Source organism: Labrus bergylta, chromosome 7 (genome assembly GCF_963930695.1).
Source record: "Labrus bergylta chromosome 7, fLabBer1.1, whole genome shotgun sequence".
In the NCBI taxonomy this organism is placed as follows: Eukaryota; Metazoa; Chordata; class Actinopteri; order Labriformes; family Labridae; genus Labrus; species Labrus bergylta.
This window is the reverse complement of record NC_089201.1, coordinates 29,154,067-29,171,388: the sequence shown is the minus strand read 5'-3', so window position 1 is coordinate 29,171,388 and position 17,322 is coordinate 29,154,067. Positions and strand designations below refer to the sequence as shown.

The 17,322-nt window shown below is 40.1% G+C and overlaps 1 protein-coding gene across 4 annotated transcripts in view; it reads right to left on the bottom strand.

The window, feature by feature from the left end:
• The window catches only part of LOC109997832 (voltage-dependent calcium channel subunit alpha-2/delta-1), a 66,899-nt gene continuing 49,577 nt past the window's right edge, over positions 1-17,322 (bottom strand). The window contains exons 21-39 of one of the 4 annotated variants that reach the window (XM_065957322.1): positions 17,098-17,159; positions 16,575-16,651; positions 13,047-13,107; positions 12,872-12,963; positions 11,593-11,674; positions 10,959-11,021; positions 10,266-10,369; positions 9,643-9,735; positions 9,460-9,527; positions 9,317-9,355; positions 9,166-9,237; positions 7,769-7,921; positions 6,610-6,662; positions 6,195-6,250; positions 5,956-6,085; positions 5,114-5,226; positions 4,252-4,334; positions 3,841-3,920; positions 1-2,084 (exon numbers count right to left, since the gene is read on the bottom strand). In XM_065957322.1, the coding sequence (XP_065813394.1) occupies positions 2,048-2,084; positions 3,841-3,920; positions 4,252-4,334; positions 5,114-5,226; positions 5,956-6,085; positions 6,195-6,250; positions 6,610-6,662; positions 7,769-7,921; positions 9,166-9,237; positions 9,317-9,355; positions 9,460-9,527; positions 9,643-9,735; positions 10,266-10,369; positions 10,959-11,021; positions 11,593-11,674; positions 12,872-12,963; positions 13,047-13,107; positions 16,575-16,651; positions 17,098-17,159 (1,518 nt within the window). In that variant the 3' untranslated portion in view covers positions 1-2,047. Of the gene's footprint in view, positions 2,085-3,840; positions 3,921-4,251; positions 4,335-5,113; positions 5,227-5,955; positions 6,086-6,194; positions 6,251-6,609; positions 6,663-7,768; positions 7,922-9,165; positions 9,238-9,316; positions 9,356-9,459; positions 9,528-9,642; positions 9,736-10,265; positions 10,370-10,958; positions 11,022-11,592; positions 11,675-12,871; positions 12,964-13,046; positions 13,108-16,574; positions 16,652-17,097; positions 17,160-17,322 lie in introns of those variants that run through there. The other 3 variants (XM_065957323.1, XM_020652449.3, XR_010666710.1) reach the window with 3 other exon arrangements.

Below are 17,322 nucleotides of genomic sequence, written 5' to 3'. Positions count from 1 at the left end.
TAACAATACAACACTTTTATTGTGAATATATTATATCTGCACAATAATCAACACCATATTATAAACATTTTTCTTCCATTTCATTTTCTCTTTTATACAGTAAATAGTATAAGTGTACAAATGTATACAAAATTTATTCAGGCTAGTCAAGATCCACAAAAGAGTAATTCATGTACAGTATTAAAGCACAATCAGATATCGGAGGGACACTCACATGCCTGCACATAGACACAGGACCCCCCCCCCCCCCCCAGATAAAACACAAGTCAACACGCGACTTTGATAGACAGGCATTTTCTGAACACTCAACACCAGCAGGTCACCATGAGGGCCACATGAAGAAAACTGATTTTAACTTTTAAAACCGGCTAAAAAAAAGGAAGGAACGTATTTATGATCTTACTGACTTTTGATTAAGTAAGGCAATGTAAAGTTACCACTGGTAATAGTGTTAGATCTCTCCAACAGGCCCTGATGCTGACCCTGGGCAGAGGCAGCGTTCAAACACAGAAACAAGCTTTTCCCATGACAATTGCAGCGTTTGGACACTGAGCTTTCAGCGTCTGCTTCACAGCACTTATAGAGCAACACAAAGAGGAAACAAGCAGAAGGAGGAGAACACTGAGGAGAAGAAAATGAAAGAAACAGTCAATTTGTTACGCGCGATCTCATTCAAAAAGTCATCCTGGCTCCTGAGTCCGGTGATCAAAAAGGGTAACGGAGACAAGAGTAATAAAGAGAGGTGTCGGAATGCAATCTCAAGTCTGGTTTAGGTTTGTTTTGACCATGGAGGGAAATTATATTCCTTTCCAATAACCAAAATCTCTGACGTTATGGGGCCAACATAAAGTTCAATAACTGCAGCAGATTTGGCCCCGTTTCTCAATATATCAGTGCAAGGGCTATCCTCCATGCTATGCATTAGCATTAGAATAGCATACATGGTAGGAAAACAAACTCAGATGCACTGCTTCATTCAGATAACAGACTGAGCTACTATGTAGGCACTGGGGATTTTGATGCATCAAATTGAAGACAGCTAAAGCTGTCCAAACCAAGTACAAATATATTTGAGTTTGTAAGATCCTAATACAGTTTTGATTCGCAACGTGTGCTCTCTTGAAATCTCCATAACTTGAAAACAGATGAACACCTACATCAGAGGGAATATCTTAAAATAAACTGGCCTGCAGAACTCTGTAGTAGGCTGCGTATTACTGTATTGGTACTGTGTGGAGCTTTGGTGTCAAGAGTGTTGTCTTTAGCTCTGTACTGAGCACATGCTGCTACAGTGCAACACCCATCTAGTCACAAAATGCTATTTGATTTTTGAGTAAGAACAAAAAAAAAAAAAAACAGAGATAAATAGATAGGTACAGTACATTTAAAAACACTCAAACAGAAGGGATATTCTTATTAGTTGCACTGGTTGCCAAAATAAACAGATCATTACAGCATAATGATTCATACGTAGTAAGTATAATAAGCAACAAACGATATCGACAACTACACAAATCAACGCTGTCAGTGGACGTACAGTCTTTTCATGATATTCAGTTGGCATAGTGGAGACAACTCTGCGACCTCCGCTAAAAGAACTCCGAGAAACAAATGAGGCAGAATTAAAGGGTTTGGTTAGCTCTTACTCTTGCACCATAGGAGAGTGTTAAGGAGTATATCATGGGAGTGAGCGCAGCTGAGCACAGTAAATGTGTCTCTGTTTTTTGGAAATGACGAGGAGGAAATGCATGAGCACCCTTTGGCATTGGAAAAATGGAAATGCTGATGAAAATGTCTCATTGCACATATTCTCTATACATCCTGGATGGCAGAACTGGAGTGTCTTCTGGCCTCTTGTGAAATGGGATGATGATCAGTTTGTGAATGGATGAATGTGTGTGTGTGTGTGTGTGTGTGTGTGCGCGTGTGCGTGTGTGTGTGTGTGTGTGTGTGTGTGTGTGTGTATGTAGGGGTCATAAGTGTTGCAAAGATGTGAAGTGCCACAGAAGCAGCAGTTGAAGCCCGAGCATTGGCCAAAGACACGGGCTTAGGCAGGTCCCGCCCCCACAGTCAGAATCATCCTCCTGTTGGAGAAATCAGAAGTGAATAGTTGTGATAACTCAGGGTTCTTTGACATCTGTTAGCTTTTTTAAAACTGCGCCACTGTCTGCTCTACTTCTGCTAATGCAGTTAGTAACAGCTCATGATCATATTGTATCTCATGCTTTGGTAAACTTTATTATCATAAAGCATGGATTCCTGAGCCAGGAATCAATGCTACAATCTAATACCATGACCAATTAGCCTCCCCAAAATCACCTGCTTTTATGTCAATTATCATGTAAAGCAAACAAAAAACATCATTAAGGTGCTAGCAAAGAATGTGATGGTAATCAAAGTTAGAAAAAATGTTAGCAACCCATATTTTTAAATGTTTTAAACAGCACTAGTACCGTAGAGTTACTCTGTATTGGCCGTAAAGGCAATTAAATAGTACAGAAACATCTTTGTGGCACCTTTACATCTTCATGTAGCTGTTGGCAAGATTGCAATCAAGAGTATATCAAAAATATATTCATTGAAGGCTCGGGTAAAAAGGCTCTGGTAAAAATACCTAATTCCATCTCTCATAACTGTGTGAATGCACATGTGCCTGTTTACAGTAGTTTCTAACTTTTTTTTTTTTGCAGTTGATGGGAGTATTCAGGATGTCCGTGCCTGCCAAAGGCCTCAGAGACAGAGGTGGGAGTCTTCTCTATTCAAAGGACAGGAAAGCCATGTGGAGCTTCCTCTGTTTACACCGTTGGCAAAATGGACTGGCCCGAACACAAACTGTCTTCCTATGAGAAGTTGAGCCAAAAGTAGTACGACAGATGGAAAGAGGAAAAGGGAAGCCTACTTTTTTCTCTGTTCATCTACTTCCTCGGCCAATCCTCCCCTTCCCTTTGCTTCCAAGCACAAATATAAACACACGGCCGGATGAATTAGTGGCCTGCTCCGTGTCTGATCTATGCCTTCAGAACACAATGAAAGTCTGAGTTCATAGAGTTTTAAGAAATACTTAATACGCAAATATTTGGAAGTCTTATAAACTGTTCAAAGTTTGGCGGTGATGCAATGATCTCACTCATGATTTATCCACCTAGACCTTTTGTTTCACTGACGTAAATGAAGTGGTACAGTACATGCACTTTCATTAGATCTTTTCCATTCTGCAGAAAGTGCTTTTGATGATACTGGAAACCCTAGAGTACTTTACTGATTAAAGCAAGAAGAAAATCCGAATGTGCTAAGAAAAATTACAAGATCATTTTTTGGTGACAAAGCAGTAAGCGATGTTAATTAAAGACGTTATGGTTTCTGATTAATTCATGCATAGTTATGTGCTGCTATTATTGTATTGTGCTGGTGTAGAGCTATTACATCCAATTCATTAAACACTTTGAGCTGCCAAGATTCAAGCTGCTTTCCATCTGTCGGGGTGATAAACAGGAAGAAAAAATACAATAAAGAAAGGTGTAAATAAGATGATGCATTATATTGAGGAGGTGTAGCCATGCAACAACCAGAGAAAGTCACCAACATGAATGAACACATGGAAATAATGTGTGATAGGTGGAGCGTGAATTATTGTCAAACTATTAATGTCCTAGATGTTACCGAGCAAAGACTACAAAAGAAATGTTGCAAAAGAAAGTTGGATTTTCATTAAACCAACCAGCTGCGAGGATCTGCAAACCATCATGGTGCCTCGATTGCCCTCGCCAAGAACTTTTAGAGCGATTAAGAAGGAACACTAAAGATCTAATGTTGGTAATGAAGCTGTGTGAGGACACTGACCCTGAACTCAGCACCAGAAACAACAAAAGAGGTGAAGGGCTCAATGCAGAACATCTGCTGATTGGACACAAGGGTTCATCCTAGCAGACGAGAGCAGCAGCCAATGAGATGCAGAGAAACAAGACAAGAATGAAAAGAAGATGAGTAGAAAAGAAACATGGACAAAAAAGTGAATTGAAAAAAAGTGAAGTTGATGCATGCAATATTAATCAAATAATAATGTAAAGGAAATGATGAAGACTAAATACACAAGGTGGATCAGAGTGGAAGATCTGGCAGTCGACAGTCCCTTGAATCGTTACAGAATTCTAATCAAAACCAGATAAAAACTGACAAGGCCGACTGTGAAAGCCTCGCTAATGGAGCTCAACAATATTATCTGCACAGAAACCACATGTGGTTGCCTCTTACGTTGTCGTTGTTGTCAAAACACACGTCCGGCCCTTTGCGATATCTGGGGTTCTGAGCCAGCTCGCATGGATCAGGCCCTTCAGCTGAACAGACACACTCAGGAAAAGTGATTGATCATCAGCAGCAGTGTGCACTTTTAACACTTTTCACAAAAAAAAAAAAACAATTAGATGATGGTGCTGCTGACTCTTCATTTCCCGCTGCCAGAAATGCCTAATGTAGTTCCAAGTTATCAGCCTTGGGTGGAGATGTGATTATTTATTCCAACTGTTTCTATAAACTGTCTAAGAGAGATTGAAATCAAACCATTCTAAAAAGCAAGCCTAGAACAATAATACTACAGCATGTTTTGCATGGTTGTCAGCGTTTGTCTGTTAAATGGTTATCATTATTAGCAGCCGGGGGCCCTCGTATGTGACCCCAGGGTAAAGTCAATGGGTGACACCTGTGCTGTTACACCAGCAGAAAGCTGCTTTTTAGGAACATCTGTCAAACAGGTATCCTGAAATAGTATCAATCCCACTCTGTACGCATATAATTACATAAATATGATACAAATTGTACACGCCCATAGTTTTAACCTCAAGTCCACCGGATAGCAGCACACAGTCCAGATGGATTCAAACAAAGAAAATGGAATCTGGTAGTAATGTGAGACATGCTTTCATATGCCCTGCATCTGGTTTACTGTTCACCCGTGAAAATCCAGGGTGGACCTACTGGAGACTCCTTAGCTGTGTGTCGTTTGCATTGTGTGTTTAAAGCCCGCTGTCATAAGGGTGATGGATGGAGGGGCTAGAGAAGGAAGTGTAGGTCTATGTTTGATTTTTTTTTTTTTTTTACGAGTTGAGTGGAAGGATACAGGGTTGTTCAGCCTGTCGTAGCGGTCTGGGGTCACAGGACAAACACGTTGCCTTGGCATCAGTGATCAGGAACACTAGGTTGGTGTGTGGCAGCTTCTCGGCACGGTACATCCTAGGAAAGCATACAAGGCAACACACATACATAGAGGTTAACACATACAGTATTCATACGGTGTCATACAAGTGGATGTTACTTTTTACATACAGTCTGAGGGTATGTGGGCACACAAAGGGTTTGTGTGCCCACATTCATTCGTCCGCTCTCCTTTTTGGGATTTACTTTTTATGGAAGCCATGAAAGTTTCTGTGTCTAGAGTCGTTAACATCGGGGGAGTAGAGCCCCAGAGACACGTGGGACTCATAACACGCAGTAATTACAGACATATATAACCTCCACTGACAGGCCAAATTGACAGAAGAGGAGGTTAAAGCTAAGTAAATGTGCAGTGGTCCATGAATGTGTGTATTAAGTGTTTTTGAAGTACAGCCAGAGAGCAGAGGAAGAAAAAACAGATACAAGAACGTGTTGTGCTTCCTTTTCCTTTTACAGGTTCTGGTCACTGACAGATCAAGGTAAGCTGTGCCTGATCAGGACTCATCAGACAAACAGCTGCCTGAAATCAGACTGGAAAGACACGAAGAGATGCCAGGAAACCAAAACTATTCTGGACTCATCCCTAGAGACCAGTTAAAAGAAAGATTGTTAAGGAAGAAGACCCATTTAGAGGTGGAAATCTTTAATAACCCAACCTGTTAGAACATTCACAGTCTATAAAAACAAGAGCAAAAAACAGATTTGTGTATATATATAGACTGATATGAAAGAACGCAGACGTCGTACCTGGAACAGTTTCCACAGTCTAGGACACCTGAGTAGGATCTTTCATCATTGTCAAAGAAGTACTGAGTCTGCTCTGTGATGCAGCTTTCCTTGAACATGGTATCTGGTACATCTTCCTCTGCTGTCTCCGCTGGAAAATAAAAGACAGGTTTAATGAAAATGAAAATGAAAAAAAGTGTAGGGTTCAATTTGGTCATATCTGGCTAATGGTTTGGAACCATATAGCTTTTTAGACTCACCTGCGTCTAGAAGGTTTGGGAATATAATACCAAAGAAGAGCTGCTGAAGTATCGACCTAGACACAAACAATAAATAAAAAGAATGATTCCAATGGATGACTCAATAGACCAACATGTAAACTGTTAATAACCAAACACTGTTAAATTGACATCTGTTGGAGGTTGAAGCAAATGATGATGTAAGGAACTATCAGTAGTTCTATTATGAAATCTTGTTATGTTGCAGATGGATACAGATAATAATGCATGTTGATATTGTGTAACTTCCTTTGTCTCGCGTTGACCCCTCATTCCTCGACAACATGCAAGTCCACTCCCATACAAACCCTAAAGATCAAATGTCCTCCCACTCAGAAACACACGCGCAAAACACAAACACAAACACAAGCTGCACAAACACAAGCTGCACACTCACCAGGCAGCACTGGAGGCCCACCAGCCAATACTGAGCAAGTCTGCAATGGTAGGCTGGAGAGGAAAGGGAAAAGAAAGATATTTTGAGTAAACAAAGCTGACAGGGATGAAGAAATGATGAATATAGTCATTTTTTTGCATTTGGCCATTTGATATAACTATGTGAATCTGGTAGTCAAAAAACAAATGGGACATAAAATGACATTATTGTTATAAAAAAAAGAATAAATATGGTTTTGTATCAGAATTTTTTCTTTCTTTCTTTTTTTGCAAAGCCCATCTCAACATGTATGTAGCGCCCGTCCCATGTAGCTATTTTATTTAGTAAATATTAAAGGGGTGTTGTAGTACTTTACTTTATGGCTGACCGTGCTTACCTGTGTAACAGAAATGAAGTAACTTATTGCTAAACCTTTTTTTAACTATTTTAAACGGCGATGCCTCCACTTAGTAAGGAAATATGAACTTCTTATCGCAAATCCCACTAAGTATTAGATTTCTAACTCAATATTCTTCTTTTTAAACTCAAAACACACCTTAAAGGCTTTATATGTGATTTTTCACACTTAAATATAATATAAATCAAGTATATCCTCTGAAAGTAACTCTGTGAGTCATGACTGTCTACAATGGGTGTAACACCCGAGTCCCACTGTCTGTGATGCTTCCAGAGTTTTCAGAGTCCTATCTTCAGTTTGTTTACATCGCCAGGACGGCCGGCTGACTCCTCCCCTCGTGTATAAAAGTTGTTTAATTGAGGGACTAGAGAAAAGAAGAATAACATACTGTACTCACTGCTTAACTGTGTTTCTAGATCACGCTCATTTCAGGTAAATTTACATGCAGTGTGAAGATACGAGCATAATAAAGATCGCTAGCATTAGCATGCTAACACAACAATGCACCGCGAGTTGTTTTGGTTTCATGCTGGTGCTCAAGGGCGACATCTGCTGGATCAAAAAATCGCATATAAAGCCTTTAAGTGAAAAATTATTTTGACCATATAAAACAAACACACCATTTTTTTTTCAATATTACATTTTCTCAAAAGTCTTCAGTTCAATTAAATATTGATTAAGGGTACCCTTCAAAGTTTTAGACTTCACACAAAGTCATCTAAAATATATTTATGTGAGAAACAATGGCCGCTTGTATGTTACCACATAAACGGAGCGAGGTCCTGCCGCAGCCTTGCTGTCTTTCTCGGGGTCGCACACAGACTGGTAGTCATAGGTCTTGTTGAAGGAGTACAGGGAGGTGTTGACCAGGTTGATCATCAGCACAGGGTCCACCTCTCCAAAGAACTGACCTATCTAGACAAGTTCACACAAAATGTAAACACACACACACACACACACACAAAATTATAAAAGGCTGTGTGGGCACCATTTTATCTGACATGTTTATAGTAGTAGCCATTCATGTTGGAAATTCTAATTCACATGCTTAGCCATTACGAATAGGCCCATTCAACAAAAAAATCATATTCACAGCTATCTTTATTGGCTAAGCATCTGCCCCACATTGGATCAATCAAGTTAGATCACATCACTCTGCAGTTTCTTGAGCGGCAGAACACCAGGTGGAAGAGCTATTGGGGGATTTCTCTTCTTTTAGGAGCAGATTTCACAGTAATCATTGTTAAAGGATTCTGCTAATGAATACGAAACCTGTGGGCCAGGGACAAGATTTTTGGTCTCAAATGTTTTACTTTTTGTTTGTTGTCCAAGTAGTATCATCTGCTAGTAATTCAGTCAACTTTTATTGAATGAAAAAAAAAATCGCCTGTGTGGGGAGCATGAAAAAGCATCTGTTGTAGAGCTGATTTGTTTTTGAGTTTGCTGTCATATGCGTAACAGTGTGTAACTGTTGTTCGGCTGAGACACAAAGACAAGACACAATTTAGCTTGATCCCCACAGACGCCAAATGAATCACTAGGAACAAAAAAGAAGACAGGAGGGTTCTTATGTATGACCTGTACGGCAGACACTGTGATGGTGGAATGGATTTAAGGCAGCAGATGTCCCATCCTGACTGATATGAAATGTTTCCAAATCCACTGAATATCCTACCACTGACACACGGGGGCCTATAGCAGCCTGAAAGAGTGCAGCTAATACAACAGAGCTGACTTCTTGCATACACGGGGGACTCTCTTCGATCCAGCTTCCCTGACTGTCTGAAACCCATCAGAACCTTCCCTTTGATCCTCCTCCTCCACTGGCTAGTGCTGAACTTTCCCTGAGACGTGGATGTATTGCTACAGGAGCTTTCAAACTGCTCAGAGCTAACAGGTCATTCTCATAACTTAGCTGAGTCATAGGCCCTTCACTTGACCTCTATATAAGATTAATGGGTTTCTCCAACAAAGGAAACTTGAGCTGAGGTGTGCAGAAAGGTTGAACAAAAAAGTTTAAAAAGACTAGGATTTCTGTGAATAGAAAACGTTCATTTTGTGATGGTTTATTGACTGCTGATCAATTCGTGAAAAACAACAAATCGGTGAAGCAAACATGGCGCCTGATAAAGTGAGGAGAATGGTTTCTTTGAACTCACCAGGTTGATATACTCATCCTGATTGGAAATAAGAAGGAATCCCCCATCGTCCAGTATTACACAGTCAACATGCTGCAGGGTAAAAAAAATAAATAAAATGATGTTAGCATATCAATAGTACAAAGAGATTAGAATAACTGTAGTGTGATACCTTGTCATTCCTCAGACAGCCACAGATCTCATCCTTGCACTGAAAGGAAAAGAGCATGACATTTTTTTAAATCCATTAACGCATTATTTGGAGTTGTCACAACAATATATTAGTTGCAAATTTACTATACGACCAGAACTTACATTTAGCTTCAATGTAGCATTCATGAAACTGTTCATCCAAAATGACACATTGAGTTTCACTCCCACCACTACAGAGAAGAAAAATCCCCAAAAACAGGCAAAGTTACAACTTAAACAGCTATTATAGTTTATTTTATTTTAAATCACAAAGAGGAAATAAATCTGGTTTCAGCCAGACGGGACCTGCTGGTTTGAGCGTGACTTCGTTAATCGTGACCTCCACCGCTTTGCTCACTAGAATACCCGACTCAGAAACGGGCTCCCTGCTCTCTGCTGCTTTTCAGAAGAGAAGAGAAGAGAACCAATAACCAATGCAGTTTAAGTTAAAAATCCTGTTTTCAGGGTACATGGCAGTGAACATTCAGAATGTGAATCACAGTTTAATTGGGAATAATCGCTCCCCATTGGGAAATTGTTATAGAAATTCCATTCATTTTTAGCTGTTTTTCATTTATGAGAATTGAGTGGAGTCTGTGGAGCTAAGACATGTGCTAAACCAGCCAAGTGTAAGCATGGCTACATGACACTGTAGTCTGCCTGTCCTGATGTCTGTTAAAGAGATCAGTGGAGATAAGAAGTACGCAGAGAGGGAGGGTGGGGATGATTGCTGAAAGACACAGCAGGAACAAGAGAAGGATAAAGAGGGTGATATCAGAGGCCTGAAAGTGTGATCTCGGCCAGTAGTGATGGGAAGACCTCCAAAGGCATAGATCTGGATAGGATCAGTGCCAGACCACAGGGTAGTCACTCACACACACAGAAATGAGCATACAAATACACATTTTCAAACCTTTCAGCACACTTACGGTTGAAAGACGGAGCTGTGAAAATATATATCTCATTGTCTAGGGTCCTTTTGTAGAAGCTTGACTCATACGTCTCTGAATTTTCCGTCCACTCTTCCCCAGCACTGCAAACAATGATATGGTCATGGATCATTATAGACATGACACATCAAAAAAAAAAGAAAAAGTGTTTGATCTATCTTAATCATTTATGTTTTCATCTCAAGCCAAATTCTCTTCATCGGAATCCGACCACACCCAGAGCAGGCTATATATATGTTAATGGCACGATCCAGTAAAGGGGTAAAGCTGATTTTATTTCTTTTTTTATTGTCAGAATAAAATGCATTCATCTCTAGCTTTTGATTTTACATTCTGACCTAGAGGAACCCCCCCAAGTGCTGATCAGACAAAAAAATAGGCAAATTAAGGGAAATGCTCTGCATTTGAACGTTGGATTTGTGGAATTGGCCGATGTCCCATACTGGCCTGGCAAGCCCTGTTAGTTCAGCTCAAAGAGTCTCATCCCCTATGTTCTAGAACAAAAAAAACCCAATTGGAGCAGGTGAGAAAAGCAGGCAAATGCTATCAACCTAAGAGTTATTAAAGTCTGTATCAACTTTCATCTCACACATTTACACCACCGGATAGTTGGGCCTAAGCCTTAAAGCTAACGCCCAGACATGTAACTGAGAAGAAAGTGGGGGAGAGTACCTCTTTGGGTAGACTCTTGTGATTCCTCCATCTGTGGCTACGAACCTGGCCAGGATCCCATCCCTGACAACATGGAGAACAACAGCCAATCAAACATCAAAGTCAATCGCACATATTAGAAAAAGAAGTGTTTGTGAGCTCCTGAAGGCTGAGCTGCAGACGGGACACAAATTGGTTTATGCCCACAGTAACTTGTCTCTACGTGTCCTAATATTAAACAGATACTCTGCATTATATGTGCAAGTGTGTGTTCAAATTATTTCAGACAAGTGGGCATACTATGAAAGGAAAACGCACTGCTGTAATTATCTTGTGTTACACTTACAGTAAAAGCAGCATGTCTTGGCAGAGCTCGACTCTGAAGGCTGGGTGTGATGTGAACTTATATATAGTGCTTATGCTTTCATCATGTTTCACTTGTCGGACACGATGGAAACATTCAGGGTAAAAAACTGGGTTTGTAATTTGCACATGACCGTCAGTAAGCATCAGCCATGGTAGTTGAAAGCATCAGTGTAGACGTGCAACACAGACACAAGAAGAACTACTTACTTCTAACAAGTACAAAGTAAAAAAGAAGATTACATCTTAGCATCGCTTAAGATTGAGAGAGCAAGAAAGGCTTGGCACTCACACTGTCTGCTCATTCCAAAGTTTAACCAGTTCTGCTGTCAGCCCTGCATCCAGGATCAGTCGACTCACCATGGACACATTACCTATGGAAGTTATATTTAGTTGGTAATCATTAAGGAGATAGTCAAATGTTAACTATTTCTCTATATAACAGATTTGCAACCTGGAACACAATAGGTATGACAAGATAGAGAGTGTGGCTATGGTCAATGGTTAAAAAAGTAGGAAGATTCATTTCTTGATTGTTGGCTTTCCCAAAAAGCACAATTGAATTCATGGAGCAATACACTTCACCCTGCATTTTTTTTTTACACTAGATATGTTTAATCAGTTAAAACAGCTTTATAAGATTTTTGATTGAAGTCAGCCCACAAAGAGGTGCGTGTTCAGCCAAATACTCTCCTTGGATAAAGAGAGGGACGGGGAGTGATCTCATGGTACTTGTCAATGATATCGTCCAACGGGGAGACATGTTGAAATGTTTTTTTGTAGTTTTTCCTCTGAGGGACCATTAGACAGCCCTAGACAGCAGGAAGTTGTGAAGGATTGGCTGTGGTAGCTTTTGAAGACACAATGCTAAGGTATTCGAGTTCAAACTCAATTTTCCTAAAACGTTCTTTCTTTTGGAAAAGATCAACTTCAGCGGGCTTTTGTAATACTGCGTCCCCTTGAGTCTAGAGTGTTTTAAGTCCTGCCTGGAACTGTCCATAAAGACTGAAGGCTATGGTAAAATGAATGATGAGCACATTCTGCACAAACAGAAACAGGAAAGGCAAGTGTATGGCTTAAATATATAGCTTGACCTCAGATTAAAACGGATCAAGGATACCTTATATCCATTAGCTGGATGATGGTGGTAAGCCACATTAGAGGGGTGACGCATTAGATAATGACAAACCTGATGAGTCATTTCATACTGTGATAGCATCAGGCTTCTAGGAAACTCAGTGGGTCAGGCTGATGTCACTCTGCTAAGACCGTACTAATCGAATGACCAAAGTCATGCACTGACCTTCAGATGCAGACCATGGTGATATCAGAGTGGAACAGATCCACCATGATGACTGATGATAACACATAGCATACCCGGAAACATAAACACATATCTCCACTCTTATTAATGCACACACAGCAAAACAACACAGTGTGTGTTTGATTCAAGTGATACATGTGCATGAGTGGTATGATAATACTAACAGAAGTACAAACAGTTCAGAATACTGACATCACAACCCGTACAAATGTGCCAACACCAGCAAAAAAAACAATGCTCGACTCACATGCATTTGGAGTGTTTCTGTCAATGTACTGACTGAAGTCGAGGAGAAACTGTGTGTTGTTGGGCGACAGCTTCAGCTCTTTGCAGTACTCCCTGAAGAAACAGTATTGGTCAGACAGCATTGTTTTTTTCCTTTTCAGTTTATTGGGTTTTACTGTAGTGTCAGGATCACTCACCTTGGAGCGATGTATGTGTAACCAAACTCCTCGAACCTCTCCAGCTGTATGGTGTCCATGGCTTTTAGAATCACAAAACAACTGGTTTAAGCCAATTAATATGACACAGCAGATATGTTTCTTTAAAATGGGATCTCTATTTAGGGTCACTCACAACACCGTATGATGCGATACAATATCATACTGTACGATACGTGGCCCACAATATTGATAATATCATGATCAGAGGTGTCAAGTAACTAAGTACAAATACTTTGTTACCTTACTTAAGTAGAAATTTTGGGTATCTATACTTTACTGGAGTAATTATTTTTCAGCTGACTGTTTACTTTGACTTCTTACATTTTCCCCCAATTATCTGTACTTTCTACTCCTTACATTTTAAAAATAGCCTTGTTACTCATATTTCATTTTCATGCCTCTATTTACATTTACATTTTAATAAAGGCTATTGATAACATGCCTCTGAAGTTTGACTTTTTGCACCATTACAATACTTATAGGCAACTAGTCATCATATCTTGATATGTTGATATATTAATGCTCAGTAGTACACATATATGGTTCTTTAATGTATTTGCATTGTACTAAAATGCGTTCAGTGCACTATAGACCCCTGTGGCGCAGCCTAAGCTTTTGTCCTTAATGGCATTTTTTCCCCTTACATTACTTTTACTTTTATACTTTAAGTAGTTTTGAAACCAGTATTTTTACACTTTTACTTGAGTAAAAAGCTTGAGTTGATACTTCAACTTCTACAGAAGTCTTTTTAAACCCTAGTATCTATACTTCTACCTGAGTAATGCATGTGAATACTTTGGACACCTCTGATCATGATACAGATATAATGTGATAACTGAAATCTTGTGCAGGATCGAATCACTGTAATCAGTTTCAGTTTTTTTTCGTTTGATCATATTTCATCTTGTATCTTATTTATACAGCTTTTCTGGCATAATCCCCCGAGTCTTCTTCTTTGGCCGTTTAACTTCGTTAAACCCACTTTTATATCATAAGCGCCACCATGAGGAGAAGTGGTGCAATGAACATGGTAAGTCAAATTGCCAGGAAAAAAATATTTTGAACACTGTATTTTTACAATACGATAATTGTATCATAAGAGTCAGGATGACAATGTATTGCTGTATATGCCCCACCCCATATTTAGGGGAAATGATTTGGAATGTGCTGTGAGATGACTACACACACACACACACACACACACACACACACACACACACAGGCACATGAAATACTGGACAGCTATGAAGTGATGTATTAAAGTAGAGAGTGTAATTCCAGGTGCGGTAAGGCAGCATGAGAAAAGAACTGAGTGAGAAATACTTGCCTTTCTGCCCTGTTGTGACCCCAGAGATGAAGAGAGAGAGGAAAGGAGGAAAGACAAAGGGGCTGATAAAAATGCATCCATCATCCAACAAATGATGTCATACACTGGAAAATATGCAGAAAATTGTCAATATTTCACACAGTTGGTTGTAAAATATCACATGTCTCCAGGACAAAGTAAGTACGACAGAGTGTGCACTTTCTAAGAATGCAGAGAGGGAAAAAGATCAAGAAGGTGGCTAGAGGAAAGTCATGTTAATACACGGTAGTATAGAAGAATATTCTTTACCAACGACTGCTTTTGTCCTGGTCTGGAGTTAATTTAAAAACACTGTCTGATAGTCCTTATCTCATAAATGACATGACAGGCATCTAACAGCCATCATTCACTGCTCTCTTAAACCCGAAGACATTTTGGACACAGCCTTTAAAACATATTAAGTCGTGTGGAGAAGTCTGTGGAAAATATTACGGAGCCCTGGGTTTCCCCCGGGGGTCATGGAAATCTGGTGCATGATGAAACAATGTCCTTCACATAAAACATAACGGGGCGGATTCATTGTCCCTCTGTCTCCATAGACTGGCAGGGTGTCTCTTTGCCCAATTGCTGTCCACACCACACATTCCTTTTCTTATTTTTTTTTTTACTCCACTGTCATCACCTTAACAACCCCAGGATTAGGTCATTCATTTCATGCATTCAGCATTCCTGCTATATGATGAAAGAATCTATATTAATCAATCACACCCTCGGCTAAGATACCCCTCTCTAATGTATTAGGAGGACAAGTGGCTGCAGGAACCACCTACTGCATGCAGGAAAGGTAAGATGAATCGAGGTATTGGTGGTCTGGCTCCACTGTGAAACTCTATACGGCTGTACAGAGAACTTAAGAGTCCCAAACTCCCTATCTGAGTTGTCTGTGGCAGCAGGGCATGCTGTGTTACTTTCTTTAACAGGCCTGTAAACGTTCTGACAGCCTCGTTATAGCAGAGAGGGAGTGATACAGGGGCCAAAACACTCAGTCAAAATCTCATCTTTTGGAACAACTGCACCATTAGCTGTTTATGCGTTGTGGCGTCACATCAGAGCTATATGGAAAAACACACTGAATCCAGATGGCTGTGTGCTGAATCCAATGTTTTTCTTTCTAATTATATACATTGATCAAAGGGGCGATTTTGCATCTGTGAACAAGATTAAGCTTTCAAACATCAAAGCATGTTCATCCATTCACCTATCTTTAAAAAAGAAAAAAATACAAACACACACAGAGGACAAATATGTTGATACAGTAGGAAGTGAGTCACATTGCAGGAAGGACACAGAGATCAGAGAAGAGAGAGAGTACTTGCCCCAAGTTGAAGCTGTAAAAATCCAAGCAGGGAAGAAGGTAGAGAAAGAGATAAGTTGCATCAGATTCAAAATGAAAATACACCGTGTGAAGAAGTGACAGTTGCACTTAAAAGGGCTGACTTTGAACGTCCTTGTGAATGTAGCTGAATGTTCTAAACTGTCAGGAGAAGCAGCCAGAGGAGCAAGCGAGACAGCCTTGAGAGCACCAACAGAGTGAAAAACAAGCTATGAGGTGAGGACAGGTTTATAGATTAGACAGAGAGACAGACAAGATAGAACAATGCAGTTTCAACTCTTTGCTTTGGTTGCCTATGATTTCATGAAGCATTTAAAGGGGGAAAAAGAAGAAGGATAGAATTGGAAAACAAAAAAAGTTAGTTTGTCAGGAGATGGGATAATGAGCAGTGAAGCAGAGGGGAGGTTTGTTCTCCTCTTAAGCCAGAAGGAGGGCCAAACAAGGGGGAGTAAAAGAGGGAGAGGACAGTGAAAATGTAGACAAGATCAAAAGAGATGTGCTTGTGCTAGTATAGGTCAGAGAGGAGGAAAGCATGTGGATGAGTGTGTGTGGGAGCGGAGGGTGACTGACCAGTGGGTTACACTACAAAAGAGACGCTCCGTGGGGATCCGCTGATCTGAACAGCAAATACAAAGGAGTGGTTGTGGTCCCAGCTAGGAACTATAGCAATACAAATCAAGTGGAGATACTGGAGAGCACAACCCAAAGAAAGTATGCATGGGGACGCTGGTCGTGATGCATCAGAAAAAAAATGTAAAGCTGATTGATATTGTTTGTTTTTTTAATGAGGGGTGTACGCTTTACTCACACATGGCTTCTCTCATGTCATCCCCCAGCTTAGCTTGAATGAAGTGTTCACTGTACTTAGGCAGAGCAAGAGCCAGGCTGCAGAAATGACAGTTACACAGGCACATTGATGATAGACGTTTTAATTGGGTGTAATTCGATCGATTCATTTTTTTCTAAGTTCCAATTTTTTAGATCATCCAAACATGCGAGTAGTTCCTGAAAATGTTCTAGGATAGGCTTCAAACCCTTAAGTTTGTTTTTTCTATCAGTAAAGAAAAGGTTAAATACTCATGTTTTCCACAAAAGGCATTCATGTTTTTACATGTTCTGTAAAATGCAAAAACATGAGCAGCTTAACACATTTCCCACTGACCAAGCAGAGCCTGGTGTCTAAACGCATGAGAGTGACCCCTGTTGGCTTAAGTGGAGTCCTCCATCAGCTGGAGTGCTCTCAGTAGGTAAGCAGTGAATCTACTTTAGTGGACACTGACAGCTTAATGATCCATTATGAAATATAACAAAAAGTGCTGAGGTGGGCTCACCTGTAATCTGTTCCATTGACCGGAGCCCACGTGTAGGTCCTGACTCCTCGATCTATGTACCTCTGCAAAAGGATGATTTACACAGGAACTGGCTTTGAAAAAATGCTATGCAATGTTCAAGTAAGGGAGGCAGATTATTAAGTTGTCTCTTTTTTTTAACAATACAGAACATGAGCTTTTAAACTGTGAAAATCTGTTAAAAATAATCTTTTGTTGCTGTCCTTA